This window comes from Zonotrichia albicollis, chromosome 7, assembly GCF_047830755.1.
Source record: "Zonotrichia albicollis isolate bZonAlb1 chromosome 7, bZonAlb1.hap1, whole genome shotgun sequence".
Taxonomy (NCBI): Eukaryota; Metazoa; Chordata; class Aves; order Passeriformes; family Passerellidae; genus Zonotrichia; species Zonotrichia albicollis.
In genome coordinates, this window is record NC_133825.1 from 43,873,782 (window position 1) to 43,892,617 (window position 18,836).

Here is an 18,836-nt window from a genome sequence, read left to right on the forward strand (position 1 = left end):
GGCCTGCAGAGCACCAGCAGTTTATCAGAACCTCCACAGTACAGGAGTTCAAGGAAAATGCTTTAATGATGCAAATTCTAAAAGCACTCTGAGTGGAAAACTCACAGTCTGCTTCACACCATGACTGGTGGTTGCCTCCTAAGCACCATTTATCCAAAACACACCCAGCCAATATGACTCCTGCAGCAAGCTCCCAAGGTTTAAACACATACCTTTCAGCTTAAGCACAGGAAGGCCTTTAATCAATGTTTGCAAAAGACAAAACCACAACGTGCCTCAAATCCCCAGTCCCATTTCATTGGTTGTTGATGTTTCAGGGCTGTTTTGGACAGGGATGCTCCCAGCACGAGCCCTTCACGTGTGTTCCCACAGAACACCTTCAGCATCAGCTTCCAAATCTCCTCCCAGCAATAAGATGCTTATCTGCCAGAAACCAGCATGCACTGCCTAATCCTCAAAGCTCCCAACAGAGCCATAAAAAAGATCACAGGTCTATAAAACATGATGGAAGGAGCTGGGATTTAATTAAATAATTAGATTCAGGGCATGCATGAAACTGGTCTTCAGATATGTCAAAATGTGTCAGGGCAGGAATGAGATGAATTGTTCCCATGTTCTCTAGGGGTAGGACAACCACAGAGAGTCAAAGCTGACATTATGTAAGACTTCAGACAGATGAGGACAGGGAAACAAACAAACTGCCAGAGCAGGTAACACCATTTCAGAAGTTTTAAACATCAGAAGTTTTTAAAACATATTAAACAAAAGTTGGGAGTAGTTTAGGCAGAATTAATATTGTTTTGCATCAGAAGGTGATACATGATTGATACCTGAAGTCCTTTCCAGCTACATGAAACTCCTGTGATGCTCTGACAGAGATGCAGTTGCAGTCAGCAAAAATACTTGATAGATCTGAAAAAAGAAAAAACAATTATGGTATCCTACTTGAATTATTGAATTATTATATGCTATTGAATTATTATATGCTATTGAATTATTATATGGTACTTGACTCTGAAGGGAGAAATTAAAATTCCTTTGGTGGGATATGGTCAGCCTAGTTTGTACATCTCCTCAGTCCTGGAACATCCTCAATCAGTGTGTGGTACTTTTTGATCTTCAATCTCAAGTGTTGCACCCATAAGACAAAACAGAAGAACTGCAACACTAATCTTGAATTGTTTTGGAACATCCTCAGTGATGCTACCTGCTTCTTCAGCTGCCTTACACAACTATCAGGCTGAAATGTTGACCTTGTTTCCTGAGCAGAAAAATCCGTTCTCCTGCCCCCCGTGTAAGGAATTTCTCATGGACAAGGCTGTGTGTTCACAACACCCTGCAGACAGTGCTGCTATCCAGACCTCTGCCAACACAAAGAATATCAGGAGAAAATCATCTGAAGGAGGATGCTGGAATGTTGCTTGTGGGAAAAAAAAACAGATTTAGATACAATTCCTGTATACATCAAGCAGAACCAGCACCTTCTCTGCTAGGTTCTGCTCTACTTACTTAATTTCCTTCAACTCCACTCATTTTGAAGAGTCAATAGCTTTCCAGGCAAAGTGTTGGTGGGGAGGCACAGGCTGAGAAAACAGATCCATTGTGATTGTCACAGATGAAGAACAAACCTTGTGAGCAACATGCAGTCCCTCAGAGCTGTAGCTGCAGCCCTGTGGGTGTTACCAATGTGTGAGAAGCACCGAGGCTGCAGAGGAAGAGGATGTGCTCAGCCTGGTGTCTGCCCTTATCAGCTGATGGCAGAAGGAAGCTCCCACTAGAGGGGCAGAGATTTCTCCTCAAAGGGAAGGAAATACTCCTTGTTGCCCTTAGGAAAGGGAGAGTCACCTTTCTCACTGCTTAGATTGCTGCAGTTGAACAAACCCTGGCAGCCACAGCTCTATCTCACCACTCTGCTTTGAAATCATCCCTGTAACTGCTGGAGCACTCCACTGCCTCTGTTCCAGCACATCCAGGGCCTGCTCACACTTCTCTCCAGCCAATTCCTTTCTTTCCTTATGTTGCAGTAAAGTGGAAAAATTATAAGAATTATAATCATAATATCAGGCCTGCTCTGTTAGCCTGTAATTTCTTCTAAGGGAAGCTAGCACCCTGCATATTCCCATGTGAAGGCTATCCTGGTGTGAGCAGTTTCTCAGCATAAGAATCTATTCCTGGGTAAAAAAAACCAGCTAGCACCTGTATAAACTGTTTATATATTGTTAGACAGAAAAATGAAAACTATCTCTCACAAACAATGTTTCCTGCACGTACACACTGGGGGTTTGAGTGACCAATCAATACAGGATAACAACTTCTTACTAACCAATGAAGGTAATTGGCAAGAAAACTACTGACCAATTGGAGTCACACATGAGGTCTGTAAAACTGCATAAAAACTAGTTACATGAATAAAGAATGAGCTTTTCTCCACCATGAAGAAAATAGAGTCCATGTGATTTATTCCCATATCCTTACACTCTGTCTGGCATCGTCCTCCTCTGCTGCACTCACAATACTCCCAGAGTAACCTGAGATTTATTTTTCATTTCTCTATGTCTGTGTCAGCTCACCTGTGGACACTGACAGAAGGGTCACAGCAGCTGCAATCTACCAAGTTCTTAATTGTTTTGCCATTGCATGGTAATGAACAACATGGCCTCATCCAGTAACTTCTGCTCTGGGCACAAGGCCAGAGCTCCTGGGATATGGCATCCAGTAAACCTTTCCCCAGTATTACAATCCCTGAAAAATTAGAAAACAGGTACTACTTTAAAATAATAGCCATTTGACCTAATTGACCTAATAAATTGTACATTAACTAAAGACAATACAGAACATTTACAGAAAAATATTTGCACTTAACAGACTCAATATATGGCATAATGATGGCCATATAAGACAGTTTTTGCTGTAAGAAATTGATCTTTGCATCTGTGCACAGCCTGTGGTGGAAACCTCTTCCTTTTTTAAAATACATTCAAGTCTCTAACTTGAAGGAAAAAAGCACAATACCTTATTGTGACTCTGCATTGATTCCACCACAAAATTGCTTTGGATTGTTAGAACACAGCAAGGCACGAATGAGTACTAATAAAACAGAATTTATTCCTTAAAAAAAAAAGAAGTACAAGACTGGCAACAACCAGGCCTGAATTCCAGTCACACAAAGCATCTGCACTTCTCACTAATTTATCCAGGCTGCATCTCTTGAAAACCAAGCAGTTCTTGCACTGAGTAAAGGAATTCTGAACCCATTGTCCCTAAGCCAGAGAGCTGGACACTGCTGTCAGGGAGGCCCTTTTACAATTTGTTTTATTCCATAACTATTCACATGAATACAAAATCTGCAAATTTCAGTAAGGACTTAGGTGACTTTGTAGAACCAACAACTTACACAAAATCCCTTCTATCAAGATGAGGCTGCAGCTTTAAATCTAAACACACTCCTATGAGAAAGCCTTAAGATTGAGAAAAGTTGAGAGTAAGGACCAAATTCTGAATGCACACACATGAAACTCCACTGGAATCTTCAGCACTGTGGTAGAACACCGAAAGCAAAATCTGGTTCTTAATGTGTCTCTGAAGACTGTAATTATATTTCCCATTGTACTAGTAACATTAATTGAATGTTTAGCTGAAATCAAGTTCATTACAAGTTAAATACAGTACCTAGCCTATTAGGATGGTGTTTATAATTATAGTCATAAAGCACTTGTAAAACACCTTCATTGCAGCAAATAGGTGGAAGTTGGGTGTAGTGGCTGCTGAAGCCTCTCAGTTCACCCTCTGCATCTTTGCAGCATCACGGACCAAGGTCACCTGTGCCACTGAATCACCTCCAGAGCCTGTGCCAACACTGCTGAATTTCAGAGGGACACGGCCTACAGCTGTTTGCAGAAAATGTAATACTGCACAAACTGCTGTGCAAGGGTTTTTGCAGTGCAGCTGGACCTTACTGAACCCTAGATCTATAAATACACTCATTCTCATGCTAATATACCTGGATATTGGCCAGCTTATTGGCCTGATAATGAATTTTTAACAATAAAACAGCTTTTAAAAATACAAGACCTAAGAGATTACACCTCTCTGATATATCAGATTTTGTATTTAATTTTCTGGCTGACAGCATCATTACAGAAAACACCTGATCTGCTTTTGGTATTGCCCAAAGTCTTTCTGCCTGAACTCCAACAAACACCTTACCCAGAGAGCTACACCAGTTTTGCTGGAAGCTGAGCCATGAGCAGCAGTGAAGTTCCACCTTGGGCACTCAAGGGAAATAAAGCCATACAGATGGCTGGTGTCACTTCTGCTCAGTCACACACATGAAGGAGCACCCAAATTCACGCTTAACCACTTGGCCTGCCTCACTTTCATAATAAATTAGGTTTCTTCTTATAGCCATTTTCATAAGAATAGTAGCACCCAAAAAGAGAAATTAGTTTTAAGGTATTTTATTCGACATGATTGAAGACACAAGAACACTCAAGATACAATCCAGACAAGTTGTGAACAGCTCCAAGTATCAGTGAAATCTGAATTTATCTTGCACAGAGGTGAACAAGACCACAATGGTTGGTTTTATAATATAGTTTAAGACTATTTCAAGCAGGTGAGTACTGTGACATTATGCCCAACAACTTTTATACTATTCATCCGCTTAAGCCACTTCATATCATAAATATGCAGCTTATCTTGGCTATTAAATCTCTGCAATATATAATTAGCCTTCTCATAATAATGCATTAAAACTCCTGTATATGAACACTGGTATACTCATACCACTGAAAACTGTCCTAACCACCACTGCACATTTATCATATTCTAGCACAATTAACCATTCCATCACAATTAGCTGCTAAACTTCGGCCTAGAGTTCAGTAACTTGGGCTCAAACTTGCAAATTGCTGCTTAGAGCAAAACCCCTGCCAAGACCTTCTGCTTTCCCTATGGATAGCTGGCCTTGTTGTCTTTCCCACACTAATTTGCACAATGTCATCTGAAACCCCTACCAAAAAAATGCTCTGCAGGGGAACAAATGTCCTGCAAAAGTGTCACAACTACAATTCTAAAAATGCCTCATTTCCTAGTGAATTTCATATAAATTTTACAACCTAACATCCTTTATCGAAATGGGCATCCACATGCCTCTTAAAATGTAAAGTTGTTTAATTGGGTTACTGTCTACAGACCACAGCATAATATTCTACTTAACAATTCTAATTCCTTAGAGAGATAAGCTAATTTTCCATTCTGAAAGAGGGCAACAAGGACAGCTGGGAGTTTGTTCAGTAGTTCAGTGCTCTGCAAACATAAGCTTGATGGTGTTCTCACCAGACTGAAGGAGGAAGTGCAAAAATATGTAAACCACGTTTTACAGTTTTACAGGGATTTCAGCAACGAGCCCCTGCTTGGATCCAGATGGGATCTTACAAAAGGTGAATCAGAAAGGGCAGAGAATCTGCTGGGCAGGGAGCTGTGCTTCAGAAGAGCTGCAGAACCCACCTGCAGCCTTCCCTGCAGGCAGGCTGGAAACAGCACAAAGCCCATGGGCCACCTGATCCTGCAGATCCCCTCCTCTTCACAGGGGGGACAGGGGTGACAGCCATTTACTAAACCAAATCCTGTGTTAAGGCCACTGAAAACAAATCTGTGCAGAACTGGACAGATTCAGCTTAACATAGCATGCAAAGACAGCAAAGCCTATTTTTCTCTAAGAACTCTGTTTTTTGGCAGGTGGAAGTGGTAGACAGAGACTGTGCCATACCTGCAGCTACAATAAAAGAGTGTTGCCTGGCTTTGGGAGGTAGTTTTTCATTTGTTGTTGTTGTTGCTTTTTAAACTAGAGAATACCCTTATTAAAAACCCAAAACCTAGTGAAGAAGCTGTATACCCAGATTTGACAATCTGATTTTTGGTTTTACAGGAGGATTCATCCATTATTATGAAGAATTGCTGGAGATGGAATGGTCACCATCTGAAACAAAGAAATGAAAACCCCAGCAACAGACTATTGCATTTGTGTGATGTGCTTAGCTGGTATGACTTGCATTGCAGGAAGAATGTTGTATTCTCTGACACACCAACATTTCTTTCCTATTATTAAAAGATCGGCCTTTTACATTTCATATCTTACCATCTTTAAAAGCCTATAATTACAGAAGCTGATTGAGAAACTGTGTTATTTAAAATTAACAGCTGAATGAAATCAACAGAGGCAAAGTGCATTTTTATACAAGAAAATAGCACTGTAGAAAGAAAGAGTCTGTACAATATTTAAATATTGTATATACATAAAATTATATTGTTCATAACTCATCTTAAAGTTTCTCTTGTTTGTAAACCATGGAAAGCAGCACACACAAAAAAAATCCCAGTATTTAGCTTTTAAAGCATTTAGCAGGCAGCAGGAAATCGACTGCTAGCAAGCACACTTTGTAATTATAGAAAGTATCCAGCAGGATACTGTGACTAGCATTCTCCATAGTCCTTTATTTATTTATTTTAAAGCTGAATGCAGAACACATTTCCCATTAAATCAGGGAATTCTGCAGGAGACACAGAAAACTCAATGACAAAATGCAGTGGATCAGTTGTCCAGCTCTGTACTGTGGCAAAACTCCAGGATAAACACAGAAAGTTTAAGTGCAGGATTGGAACATAAATTAATGAAATAACTGTTAAAGCTTTAATCTCCCAAAAGTGTCAGTAATGGATTTAACTCATGCTCAACTTTTTTAAAAGGAAGTTCTAGGTTAATAATTAACATTGCAATGTTTTGAAAATGTAATGAATTCCAGCAGGTAGTCAGGCAGCTCTGTATAAATGCACTGGGAAGTGTCAGCATTTTAGGGTGATTCTACAGGTTGGTACCACTCTGCTAATCTGGAGTGAAATTAGGATTTGAATCTGAAGTTGTCAGTTCATGGCAGACACAGAATGTAGGCTTCAGTTTTCTTCCTGTAGCGTTTTGCAAAATAAAAGCTATTCTAGTTGCAAAAGAAATTTGCCAGGTGAGCATGTTTAAGGAAACATTTCCACTAAGTTATTATTTGGAAAACAAGATGCTACCATGGCCATCAGTGCATTTCTCCTGCATCAAGTGCTCACTGCCAGGTAAGGAATGCTTTATTTAATGCTATTTATAGTTTCATTCTATTGGTTTCTGCCTTCCACTTCATTGGCCATTCAACTCAACCCAGCAATATGTTTTACTGAATTAAAATGTCTGCTACAAAAAAATGTATTACGGTATTTTAGATCTGAATGTTTTGTCTCTTGAGAATTGTTTAAATGTTTCTGGACAGCCATCATCTAGCTGCGCTTCCAAATCTTAACACAGGAATGAAAAAGGAAAAGAAATACAATCACCTGGGGAAGTGCTTGATAAAGCAGATGGGTCAGAGGGATGATGAGAAATGTGCAGCTGCACTGGGAACTGCACTGCCAGCAGGTCAGGAAAGGGATCCTTCCCTGATTCAGCCCTGCAGAGACCACGTCTGAGTGCCAGGAACAGCTCTGGCCTTCCCAGGACAGGAGACACAGACACAGCTCTGAGAGCAGCACAGGGCCACGAAGGGGAGAAGGGATTGGGGGATCTTTCATGTGAGAGCTGACAGGAAAGAGGATGGAGCCAGACTTCTCAGAGGTATCCAGTGAAGGAGCAAGAAAGAGGCAACACGCACAAATTTAAACTCAATAAATTCCTTTTAAGCGTAAGAAAAAAAACCTTTGCAGTGAGGATTGTCAAGTAAGTTGCCTGGAGTTTAGGGATCTTCATTTTGGAGACCATAAAACTGGAAAAAGAAACTTCTTCTGACTGATAGTGCTTAGAATGGAGAGGTTTTATCAGTCAGTGGATGTCCCCCTCAAGCTTAACTACTCTGTGATTCTGTGGTTTCAGATGGAGATTAATAAAATAAGTTTAGAAGACCCAAAAGAGAAATAGGTTTGTTCTTAATATTATTTTCCAAAGTATAATGAGGGTAATGCTAGCTAATTAATCTGACAGCTTTTTCTGAGAGCTCTGACAACAAAGGCCTTGTTTTTAACCTGGAGCAATCAATATTAGGCCCCCAAAACACATATGTATTTCCTAAATATAATTTTAAGAATTTCTGGGGATTTCCTTTACACAGAATATAAGCAATTGAGATCCTACTTCTTTGAGTCATTAATTTTCAGCACTTTAAATTCTGAAAGCACTGGGAAAAATCCAAAGAATACAATAAAACTACTAATTTGTTCCCATTGCCAGAGGATGGTGCTGTTTAAACAGATATCCCACACAGATACACCCCCTACAACAGCCACGTGGGTTAGTGAGTTTTTCTCAGGAGGAAGAGGAAGAAGAACAAGGCAAAGAGATTACAACTTGGTATTTTTTTAACTAACCTTCAGGACCCAACAATAATCAGTGTTTATTTTATAAAGGTAGATCTTTAAGCATGCGTGAGTAACTTTTACTACCTCTGGAACTTTTGCTCCTAGAACTTTTTAAGGGTCTTTCAAAATGCAGTCCTTGGTCACCAAAGGACACAAACACAACACACCCCACCTTAGCTGTTCTCATGTAGCCTGCTGAAATTCACGGTGATGACATGACAGACAGAAGTCAAAAAACGGAACAGTGGAAGATCAGTCTCACAAACAGGCTGTGGCGGGGGAAAGGGCCGTCAGTAATTTAAGAAATCAATACCAACTTTGACACTTTTAGAGGTGGCAACATCAACAGCCATGGCTTTGATTTCAGTGTCCCCGAACTGCATCAGCGTTTTGATCTCGCGCCGGTTGGGCACGGAGGCGTCAGTCCCGGTGAGATCCAAGCGCAGCGTGCCGCACTTCTTCACGCCGGGCTCGGTGATGAAGCTGACGTTGTCCTGCTCCGAGCTGTAGATGTTGATCACTATCACTAACTGGGAAGGCTTGGCAGGCGTGTAGCTGCGGGTCACAGTCTCTCCCAGGGCTACAGACTGGTCGGCTGAGATGAACTTGTCGAAGACGTCGGTGCACCAGCGCGTGCCGTCCTTGACCAGCAGCTTCTCCGGGGGGTGCTTGCCCTCCACGAAGCGGTTGAGCACCCCCACGCCGTAGGTCAGCGGGGAGCGCCGCACCTTGATGACCGCAGGGTCGAGGCCAAAGAGAACAGCTCCTTTGAGGATGGTCAGCCCCACATCCTGGGGAATGATCACCCGGCACCTGGAGCCAAACGCGCTCTGCACGGCTTGCTGCAGCAAGGGGGACTCGGCGAAGCCGCCCACCAGGAACAGGAACTTCACATTGGTCACCTCTGGCTTATCGAACACCTCACCTGAGCAGAAAGAGAGAGCATCCACTAAAATCCACTTTGACAAGGCAATGCAAGTGAAAATGGCAATGTCTGAGAGCCCCGAGTGTTCCACGTGCATGATCTGAAACTGCCACATCCGTGCCCACACTGCCACCCCCTCAGCACCAGTCCCACTTCTGTTATCTCTAGTGTATTTCACTATGAATTCACTCACCTCAAACCAAACAACATTTATGAAGTTGGCCTTTAAAACCAACCCTTTATTACATTCCAGATAAATCACTCCATTCCAAATTCACTTATTATTTTTGACCCCAGCAGAACCACAATAACTACCATCTGCAAAATAATCCCTCTTTACATTTTTTACAGATTTTCCTTCCTAGCTTAAGCCTACATCTACTTTCAAGAAAACCATGCAGTGCAGTTGTAGGCCCACTTTTAGTTCAAACAAGTGAGTTACCTGTCACAACTGTTGTAGTCCCAGGTGTCTCCCTCCCTGCTCACATATAAGATGCTCTATACTTGTTGTCTTATTAAGTTCTGAAATTTAGCTAATAATCCCTCACACACGATGAGCAAAGCTGGACATTTCTTCCAAATAGTGCTTTAAATCTTGTAAAAAGCACACTTTTCTTACCACAAGCATTCTACTCTACTTGATACTAATTTCATCTTCAGCTAGGAAGACCTTAAATAGTAACTTTCCCAATAAACACATGTCACTTTCCATTACTGGACAAATAAATTCATTGCTGCTTAAGCCATGCCTGGAAGTACTTTTACCATGATGCATCATTTACTATTTGTGCTTTAGAGATGTCAGTGATGGTCATGAACAAATGTGACCTTCCACTAGGGGGGAATGAATTGGAGGTCTTAATAGCTGGAATACTCAGAAATGAGATACAACTCTGGCATAATTTGGTTGTTGTCTGAACCAGGAAAAAGAAAGGCAGGATGTGGGTTTCTCAGTGGATGTCAGCCCTCTGAATGCTTGCAGCCCTGAAAGCACAGAGTAATTGGAGTTCAGGCAGTAACAGAACTGAATCACACTCAGTAACAAGCACTAGAGCTAGGCAGGTGTGTGCTCAGGACACATCCCTTACTTTTATTATTTTCCTAGCTGGTCTGTAGAGAACTGCAAGTTTCAGAATTGAATTCCTTGCCACAACTGGTGAATACCAGGAGTTGTTACTGGGTTGAAATGGGTGAGCAAAGCTCCAGTTTGAGCTCAGCCAGGAAGTGGAACCCCACGCAGATACGTACTCAGGTGCTGAACAATCTGGTCAATTGTAGGTTTGAAAAGAGCATTCATTGCATCTGGGCTCATCCTCAGCATTCCCTGGGAGGACCACTTCACAAAGTCCACACTGCAAAGGAACATGAGAAAGAGCATTAAAGCATTGCAGCTGAGCTGTGAACCAACCAGCATTAAACAAATTAATGAGTTTACAGAATCTGCATGCATGTTCCTTGGAACAAAGTGCTCCACCTCACCCTAACCCCATACCAACTGCAGTTATGTAAAACTTGAAGGGAGAATTATTATTTTGGCTTGTCTAATTGTTGTTTTCTTTGCCTGATTGCCTTCTGCAGCATTAGCAATGCTCAACTGCTCTCTGAAACAGCTGGCAGTCAATGCAGTGCTCGCTCATCTGAAACAGCACTGATTCATCCCCAGAAGGGCAACATTTAGATTATAGCAGTGGCAGGCCAAAGCCACTGGAAACACACAAGGAAAACAAGCAACTTGGGAAGCCTCAGGAGGCAGAAGAGAGAATTGCATTTTTAATGAGGCGTAACATTTATGAAGTGAACACTGGCGTTATGCTGTTCTACCACTGATACACATCTGTATAGCTCAGTAATGTCCCTTACATTCATGCACATTATATGTTAACCTTTACACTCTTTCTATCCTCTTATCCAATTGATTTAATTTCATTTAAAGGGAGCATTTAGCATTTCCTCTAAGATTCACCATTAAGACTACTAATAAAGAGGAGATGGCATCATGAGGAGGAGGATTTCCAGAAATTTTTAATGATTTCAGAACCTCAGCCTCATTTATAAAGCAACTTTTAGCTGGATTCCAAGTCACTTAAGCTTCCAGTACATTCACCAATAACTTCTGAAGAGATGCAGGAGTTCCACTCTGCATACTACATTCAACACTGGCTAGTTTAAAAAATTAGGGTACAGGTACTAAATATCAGATCTTCCTCTCTCAGGTCCCAAGCATTCTGTTCCAGATTCACAGGTTCTCTTGCTCATTCTCATTAAACTCCAGGTTTTCCATAATATGTAACTTCAAGAGATGCAAAATGCCCACTTCTACTTTGTGCTCACTTCCTTTTCTACAGCAGCCCACGATCTTGTCACTTGGAATGACTTCTTGATACTGAAAATCATGAATTAAGATCTCTGGAGGGGATTATGTCTCCCTGCCTATCAAGTAAATTATCAAGCTTGTTAAAGAGGCAAGATAAGAAGCAAAGCCTGCGATCACTTCAAAAGCTGAATGCTTCCCCTTACAGAGCTTTATGCAGTAGTGTATGTTTTCTCCAGTGATCTGATACTGTTAATAACTTCCCTCAAGCCATGAACATATTTTCACATTTCACAATCTTGGACTTCTTTTTTAGGACCCAGGCTGCTAAAAATTAAGGTTCTAGGCAATAAATTCTGTGTTTGATCTGACATTCCTAATTAACATGCAAGAGACTCACAATATACAGTCAAAGAAAGTGATGCAGCGGTGACCTAAAGAGTCATAGAAAGTAATACCTGAAAAGTGCAAGTCTTGTACAGAAAAGCTTTTGCTAGAAATTGATAAGAACTTTTCATTCTGGAAACTGCACCGGATGCAACCCCATTTTCTCATCCTTGCACTAAACTTCAACACTATTCTCTGTCACTCCTAATGTAATTAGGGTATTTTAATAATTTGTCTTTGCTACCAGTAGTTAATTCTGCATCCATGTGCTTCTCTACTCACTTGCTTTTCCTCAAGGCATGTTCCACACTGTGCCCTCGGAACTTCTTGTAGTAGTCGATGAAGGAGAAGGGCAGGGTGATGTTCAGGGGGTTGGTCCTGTCGGGAGCTGCCGCCCGCTTGCGGGACTCGAACGCGATCATCAGATCCACCCAGGCCGCGGGGCGCTTGATTTTAAACTGCTCAATGAAATCTTCCCCAAAGATTTTACACAGCAGCTTCTCAAACTCATAGTCCACACCTAGAGAACCGTATGGGCCACCTGTAGCACAGACAAAACACAGCTTTAATATTCTGGATATTCTTTAATATTCCTATGACATTTCGAGTTGGCCACACATGCATCAGAACGACACTCTCAGGACTGCCATAGGAGAAGGTTCACAAAAAGAGGATCTCTGCTAAATGTAACAGTTGGTCTAATACACAACATGATCTTACCTTTGTCTCAACTGTTACTCCTGTATCATCACAGCCACTCTAACACTTTAAATGAGTGATTCAGCCACCCAGCAGCTGGGCTATCGTAGAAACAGGGAATCCCCCAGCCAGGTAATAATGTGCTTTGACTCCATGATTCAGAATGCTGAACAACTGCTTTATTAAAGCTATACTATATTACACTAAATTTAAAACTATACTGAAGAGATACTATACTATACCATACAAAAGATATTAAAGAAAAAGCCATGACTGTCTGAGACAGCCAGGACACAGCTTTGACCCAACTGGCCAAGGAAACAAAACAATCTTCACTGGTGTCCAATAACCAAATCACTTTTCGTAAAAACAATCTCCCTAAGGCATTCCACAGGTGCAAAACAAGAGGAGCAGTGAATAGAGATAAGAATTGTCTTCTCTTGTTCTCTGAGGTTTCTCAATGTCTTTCCCACGAAAAATCCTGGGAGAGAGAATTATGTCTCCCTCTGTTCAGAAAATGTGAATGCCACACTGGGTTATACTAATTTTGTGTGCTGGTCTCATTTCAGGAAGAACTGTCCATAAAATGCAATAAAGCACACATTTCCTCCACTGACAAGCCAAAACATTACATAAATATATAATACACAATCTAATTACATAAAGCAAGCAGTGGAGGTGACATTACCTGTTGCTTTGTAGAGCTCCTTCAGATGTCCTTCAGGAAGCCTGATCTGATGGACAGTCATGTCCACTGTGCCTCCTCCGCTGTCAACCACGATGTACCGATCACCTGCAGTGCCAAGGGGACAGGCCAGGCCCATTTACACCACTGTGAGCACAGAGCTCACTGCAGTGAGAGCTCCTGAGGGCACCAGATAAGGGCCTACAGACAGCCAGCAATGGCCCTGCTGAAGACCTATCTTTGCTAGTATTTACAACACAATGATTGATAACAAACATCAAAGTCAGATGTCAAAAGCTGTTAATGCAGCACAGCTGAAAAGTGGGACTGCTCATGCTGCTGGTGTACATCCTAGTGGGCTACCAAATATTATACCATATTTACAAAGCCTGTTCTGAGGAAAATATTCCAGTTGCATGGAATAATACCTTCACTATCTCATTAATAAATCTTATTATGCTAGAGCATACAGAATTGCAATTCAGCGCTTGTAACTAAGAAGAGCACGTGAACTTGTGAATTTTTTTCCTTTTCCCCTTTATAACCACTGTGAGAACAATGCAGTGCACAGCACCTTTATGGGAAACACAATATTTGCCTGTAACACAAAACCAGTGAGAGCCAAGTTTGCTGAAGAAAGGACAGTACCTTCCTCCAGCTCAGACCAGATCTCTCCTATGACATTTTCCACCATGAAGGTTCGGCTCTGCCGGTTCCGGCGCACGTGCTCCTTCCCTAGTGATTGCCAGAAAAAAGTTATTGAGCATAAAAAAGCATGAAGAAATAAAATAAAAAAACCTGCAGGCAACAATACAAGCAGGCTGGCAGATCTGTATGTATCCCTTCTGAACAAATGTACAAAAATTATTGCACTGGGACCAGGAACATTAGAATGTCATTCCTGGGAAGAAGGAAAAATGGTTTACAGCCGCCCTGATCCTCCTTGATATTGTTATATATACTTATTTGTCTTTAAATCTATATGAATTACCTAATAGAAATAATGCAAACTAATTCTATATAGTGACAATCTAATAATAAGACAGCTATAAACAGGTCTGACTTGCAGTTTTTCAATATGCTCTGGCTTGCAAAGCGTGTGCTGGCAGCAGGGTGGGGGGCTGGCAGCCAGCTGTGCTCACAGCAGCCAGCTGTGCTCACGGCAGCCTCCACAACCAGCAGGTGGCAGCCCCAGCCCACGCCCAGACAAGCCCCCACCACCCGGGAGGGAGAACATTCCCACATTTCCAAAAGCCACTGCTCATTTTCAGTGCTCAGGCAAATACGCCTCCCCAGCCTCTCAGGATGCCAGTCTACCCCAAAACAAGCAGCCAGAAGCGCTGCTGCTCAGATTAGTCAGAGTTAATCTTAGGGACAAGTAAGAACTGGAATTAGTCTTAAGGACACAGTGATCACCAGGGCTGAACCTCACAATATTTAAAATATACATCAATTAAAAACTAAGTGTAATCTTGCAAGAATACTTATTACTTATTGTAACAACCCATTAACTTAAAAGACTTAACTGCTACTTAGGCATTTTAAAGATGCAGAACAGTCTGTCAGGAGAAAGCAGGGTAGTGAGAACCTCTGCTATTTATGCCTCTAAATCAACCTCCATAAGTGAACGATCAAAAAAACCTACATTCCTTGTGTTATCATCACTCACCTTCAAAGGCACTTCATAAAACACTACAAGAGAGGCAGCCTGTCATAAGCAGAAATTCTTTCTGAAAATACCAGCATGCAAATCACAGAATGCACTTTGCTTCCTATTTCTGTAGTGCCTGTTATCAGAAAATAGAGCATCAGCTCCACTTGCTCCTGCACCCTCCCCAAGAAGACTCCACAATGCAGAGAAGCTGCCCCAGCCTCAGTTCAGGGACTGGGCAGCACAGGGAGAGCTCAGATGAAGAATTCCATGGCAGAACAAGAACTAGGTCCAAGTGAGGGCCTGTCAAGCTCACAGAAATCAATGGCAATCCTTTCATTCCCTCCTGTGGGCTAGAAGTGAACACATGAGCCAGTCTTTGACTACAACTGAAGCAAGCTTATCCTTGCTACTATGAACACTAAAATTTCTGTTTTGACTTCACAGCAATAATATGGCCCTTGGAGTGCTTCTCTCTGTTTATATTTATAGGGTTTTTCTCCTTAATCTGTTCTCAGCTTGTCTTGGGTGCTTGCCATGCCTTTATGAAATTTTAATTCCAACCCCAAATTAATTCACTCCAAACTTTGTTTTCATTAATTTTGACATTAAACCTTTCTCATCCCCAATAGCTTTTTACCATGCAAAGTCAAGAATGAGAGTGGTACTCCCACCCAAGAAAAAGCCCATTAGCAGAAATCCACAATCTGCCAGATTTTGCCCAGCTTCAAAACCTTAACCAGATAAACTCCTTTATTATTTTCCCAGAAGCAAATCCCTGTGTTGTCTGAAAGTGAGTTCATGTAACATCACATGGAACTGGAACATTTCAGGGCACAAATGAGGGGGACAGAAGCCAAGGGGCCCTGAAGGGACAGGATCCTGAAAACAGATTGTGTCCTGTACTCTGCATGGGCCTCCAAACACTGAACACATCTGACAAGTGCTGGCTGGGAGAGCCATGGATTGCAGAGAATTATGTAGTCACTCTGCCTAACTAAAAAAAAAAAATGTTCTGGTAAGTGCAGGAATAGCTCTACTAGCTTACCCTCCCACTTGCCTCTACTGTTTTGACCTAGCAAATGTGATAAAACACAGACTCTTCTGAGAAACTCCTCCTAGGATAGACTGACACACTACCATCAGTATCAGGGCTACTGTTACAATTCACGGACATACAGAGAGATGTGCACATTAAGCAGCCATCAGATCTTACTGCTGCAGGCCATTTTCCTTTCTTGTTTCCTCTTTTTGCCTCCAGTTTCACTAGGCTGCCAAGCTTAAAAAACTCTGGTGATGAAGGATGTTCTGTCAAGTGACTTACAATGCTCCAATCTCTGTCCCTCCCCTTCAAACAGTGACAGCAGCAACAGATCCCAGCTCAATAAATCAGAAGTGCATTATCCAGCGGCTCTTCAACATGCAGATAAATTCACTGCTACATTCCAATGCCATGTGTTCCACTGAGTATTGAAAGTCATTAATAGTATTTCATAAAGATGACATCAAAAAGCATCTGCCAATACTTGGGAACACCTCAGACTAATTGTTTCATTGCAGATCCAGTTATTTAGCACTGCCTCAATAATACAGATAATCAAACACATAACTGCTTCCAACAAATTAAATCAAAAAAATGATCCAACATGAAGTACTAACTTAAATTAAGGCAGAAAAATACTGGTGTGAAAATACTAAAAGACTCCCACAACATCCAAATAAAGGCAAGACAAGCTACCTGCATGCTAAAATTCAAGTGTGTATTAAGAAGAAATTGTTCCCTGTGAGGGTGGTGAGGGGTGCCCAGAGAAGCTGTGGCTGCCCCATCCCTGGAAGTATCCAAGGCCAGATTGGAGCAGCCTGGGATAGTGAAAGGTGTCCCTGCCCACGGCAGAGAGTTGGAAACAGATGATTTTTGAGTTTCTTTCCAACCCAAATAATTCGATGATGTCTGCTGGGTCAACATATAAACAAGTCTAACTATGGTAAGCAGCAAAAAAAAAGTTTTTAAAACAAATTGATGCCAGCCTGAAACATTTCAAGGGAACAACAAGAAAAGGTGAGAAACCAGCCCTGGGGGACAAAGCAATGAGAATCTGCAAAGTGAATGAACAGAAGTACCCTGTGTAAATCCAGTTCCAATAGTGTCACTCGGGCTGTAGCCATTGACAGGTGCCCTACTACTCAGGTCTATCATCTGGTGCAGGCGCAGCTTTCGGCAGTAGATAGAGGCAGCCTCGGGCTCCAGGGCAATGATCAACTGCTCGGGGTTTTCAGGAGATGCCATTCCTGCCTGTGAGAGAGAAGGGATCAGAGAAGTGGGGAGGGGAACCTTTCAGCCCCTCTCAGCACAAGGCTGTCCCCAGCCCCTGGGCTCCGCTGGCTCGCCCTGCAGAGCCCGCCCCAGTCAGGAGCTGCTGCCAGGGGAAAGGTCTGCACTGGGAACTGTCCTGCCCACACTGCACAGCACAACTGCACAGGCTGTAACAGGCAGGATTGCATGCACTTACCATGCTAAGTGGCTAACCGAGCACTTGTGTACATGACAGGTGGAGAAACGAAGGAAATCGGTCTGAAACCTGCAATAATTGGCCTAAAACCTGAACTCAATTCTAATTAACCTGGGAATCTGCCAGCTAATAGGGGCCCCAGCCTCCTTTCAGCCTCCTTTTGCCTCTCCTCGCCACAACAATATTTTAAGTATGTCTTTATGTCCCAGATATTCACAGTCCTTGCCAAAATGAGGTTCCTGCACTGTTTAACTGTATAGGAATACACAAGACACTTTGCCAGTCATGCATCTTCTGTCTTACAACCAACATTTTCTATTCCAAAATGCTTTAAAGTACATTTGCTTTTATGCCATCTTCAAAATGCTCAGTATATTCAAGGAGACAAAATACAACAGGGCAGGTTCCCTAAAATGTAATGAGAACAAACCTAAAAATAATACCATATTATAAAATCAGTGTTTGCCATTCTTTCTATTTTCTTACTGGATTTTCAGCCTTCAGACACAGATATTTTCAAAAAGCCCCAAGTTCTTATGTAACTACATCACTCTCAAAACTGGGCTTAAAGAAAAATATTCAAAGAACAGTTCACAAAACTCAGTTTTAATTTCTTAATTTCTTTTTCCCAGTACTTCTGCCTACAAAATAAGACAACTTTCAATTCTTTCTGCCAACTTTTGGGTTACTTGCTATTACTTTTCAGTTAAGTGCCTGAGCAAACAAATAAAACAAAATGAACATTTTCCTGCTTCCACAGTCAGTCTTCCAGCCTTCAAATAATACACACACACACACACACACCCACACACACACACACACACTGTCTCTAGAGCAAGGAAAGGACATGGAAAGTCTGCAGACCTGGACTGGAATTTGGCTCCTTTCATACAGTTACACTGTGGGCTGTGGGAATTGCTGCCTCATTGACAACTGCAGCCAGAAACTCAAAGTAAAGTTGGTTTAAAAAGTAGTACCAGGACAAGACTTGAGACACAAAACTGTCCTTCATATTTACTAACTCACTTTACCCTCTCCACCCTAATAAGTAACATAAACAGATTCTGAAGAAAGCATTTACCTCACTGTTGGTAACAGAAAAAAAAAAGGCAAAACAACAACAAATAAGTTCTAAAATGAGTTAAGAGTTAAACTCTTAAATCATGGTTGCTCATTATTTTACAAGCACACCATGACTGGAATTATGGTCACTTTACAGCCTTTACTGCTGTTGGCCAAACCTTTCCGCTTCAGTTACATCCACTGGACCAAACAGCATG

At 41.8% G+C, this 18,836-nt stretch overlaps 1 protein-coding gene across 3 annotated transcripts in view; it reads right to left on the reverse strand.

Annotated features, from left to right (window-relative positions):
• Positions 1–4,441: 4,441 nt before the first annotated feature.
• The window catches only part of HSPA12A (heat shock protein family A (Hsp70) member 12A), a 53,034-nt gene continuing 38,639 nt past the window's right edge, over positions 4,442–18,836 (reverse strand). For all 3 annotated transcript variants that reach the window (XM_074545293.1, XM_005489833.4, XM_074545292.1), the window contains 6 exons: positions 17,168–17,339; positions 14,044–14,130; positions 13,399–13,503; positions 12,294–12,552; positions 10,562–10,665; positions 4,442–9,313 (listed from right to left, as the gene is read on the reverse strand). In XM_074545293.1, the coding sequence (XP_074401394.1) occupies positions 8,679–9,313; positions 10,562–10,665; positions 12,294–12,552; positions 13,399–13,503; positions 14,044–14,130; positions 17,168–17,339 (1,362 nt within the window). In that variant the 3' untranslated portion in view covers positions 4,442–8,678. The remainder of the gene's footprint in view (positions 9,314–10,561; positions 10,666–12,293; positions 12,553–13,398; positions 13,504–14,043; positions 14,131–17,167; positions 17,340–18,836) is intronic.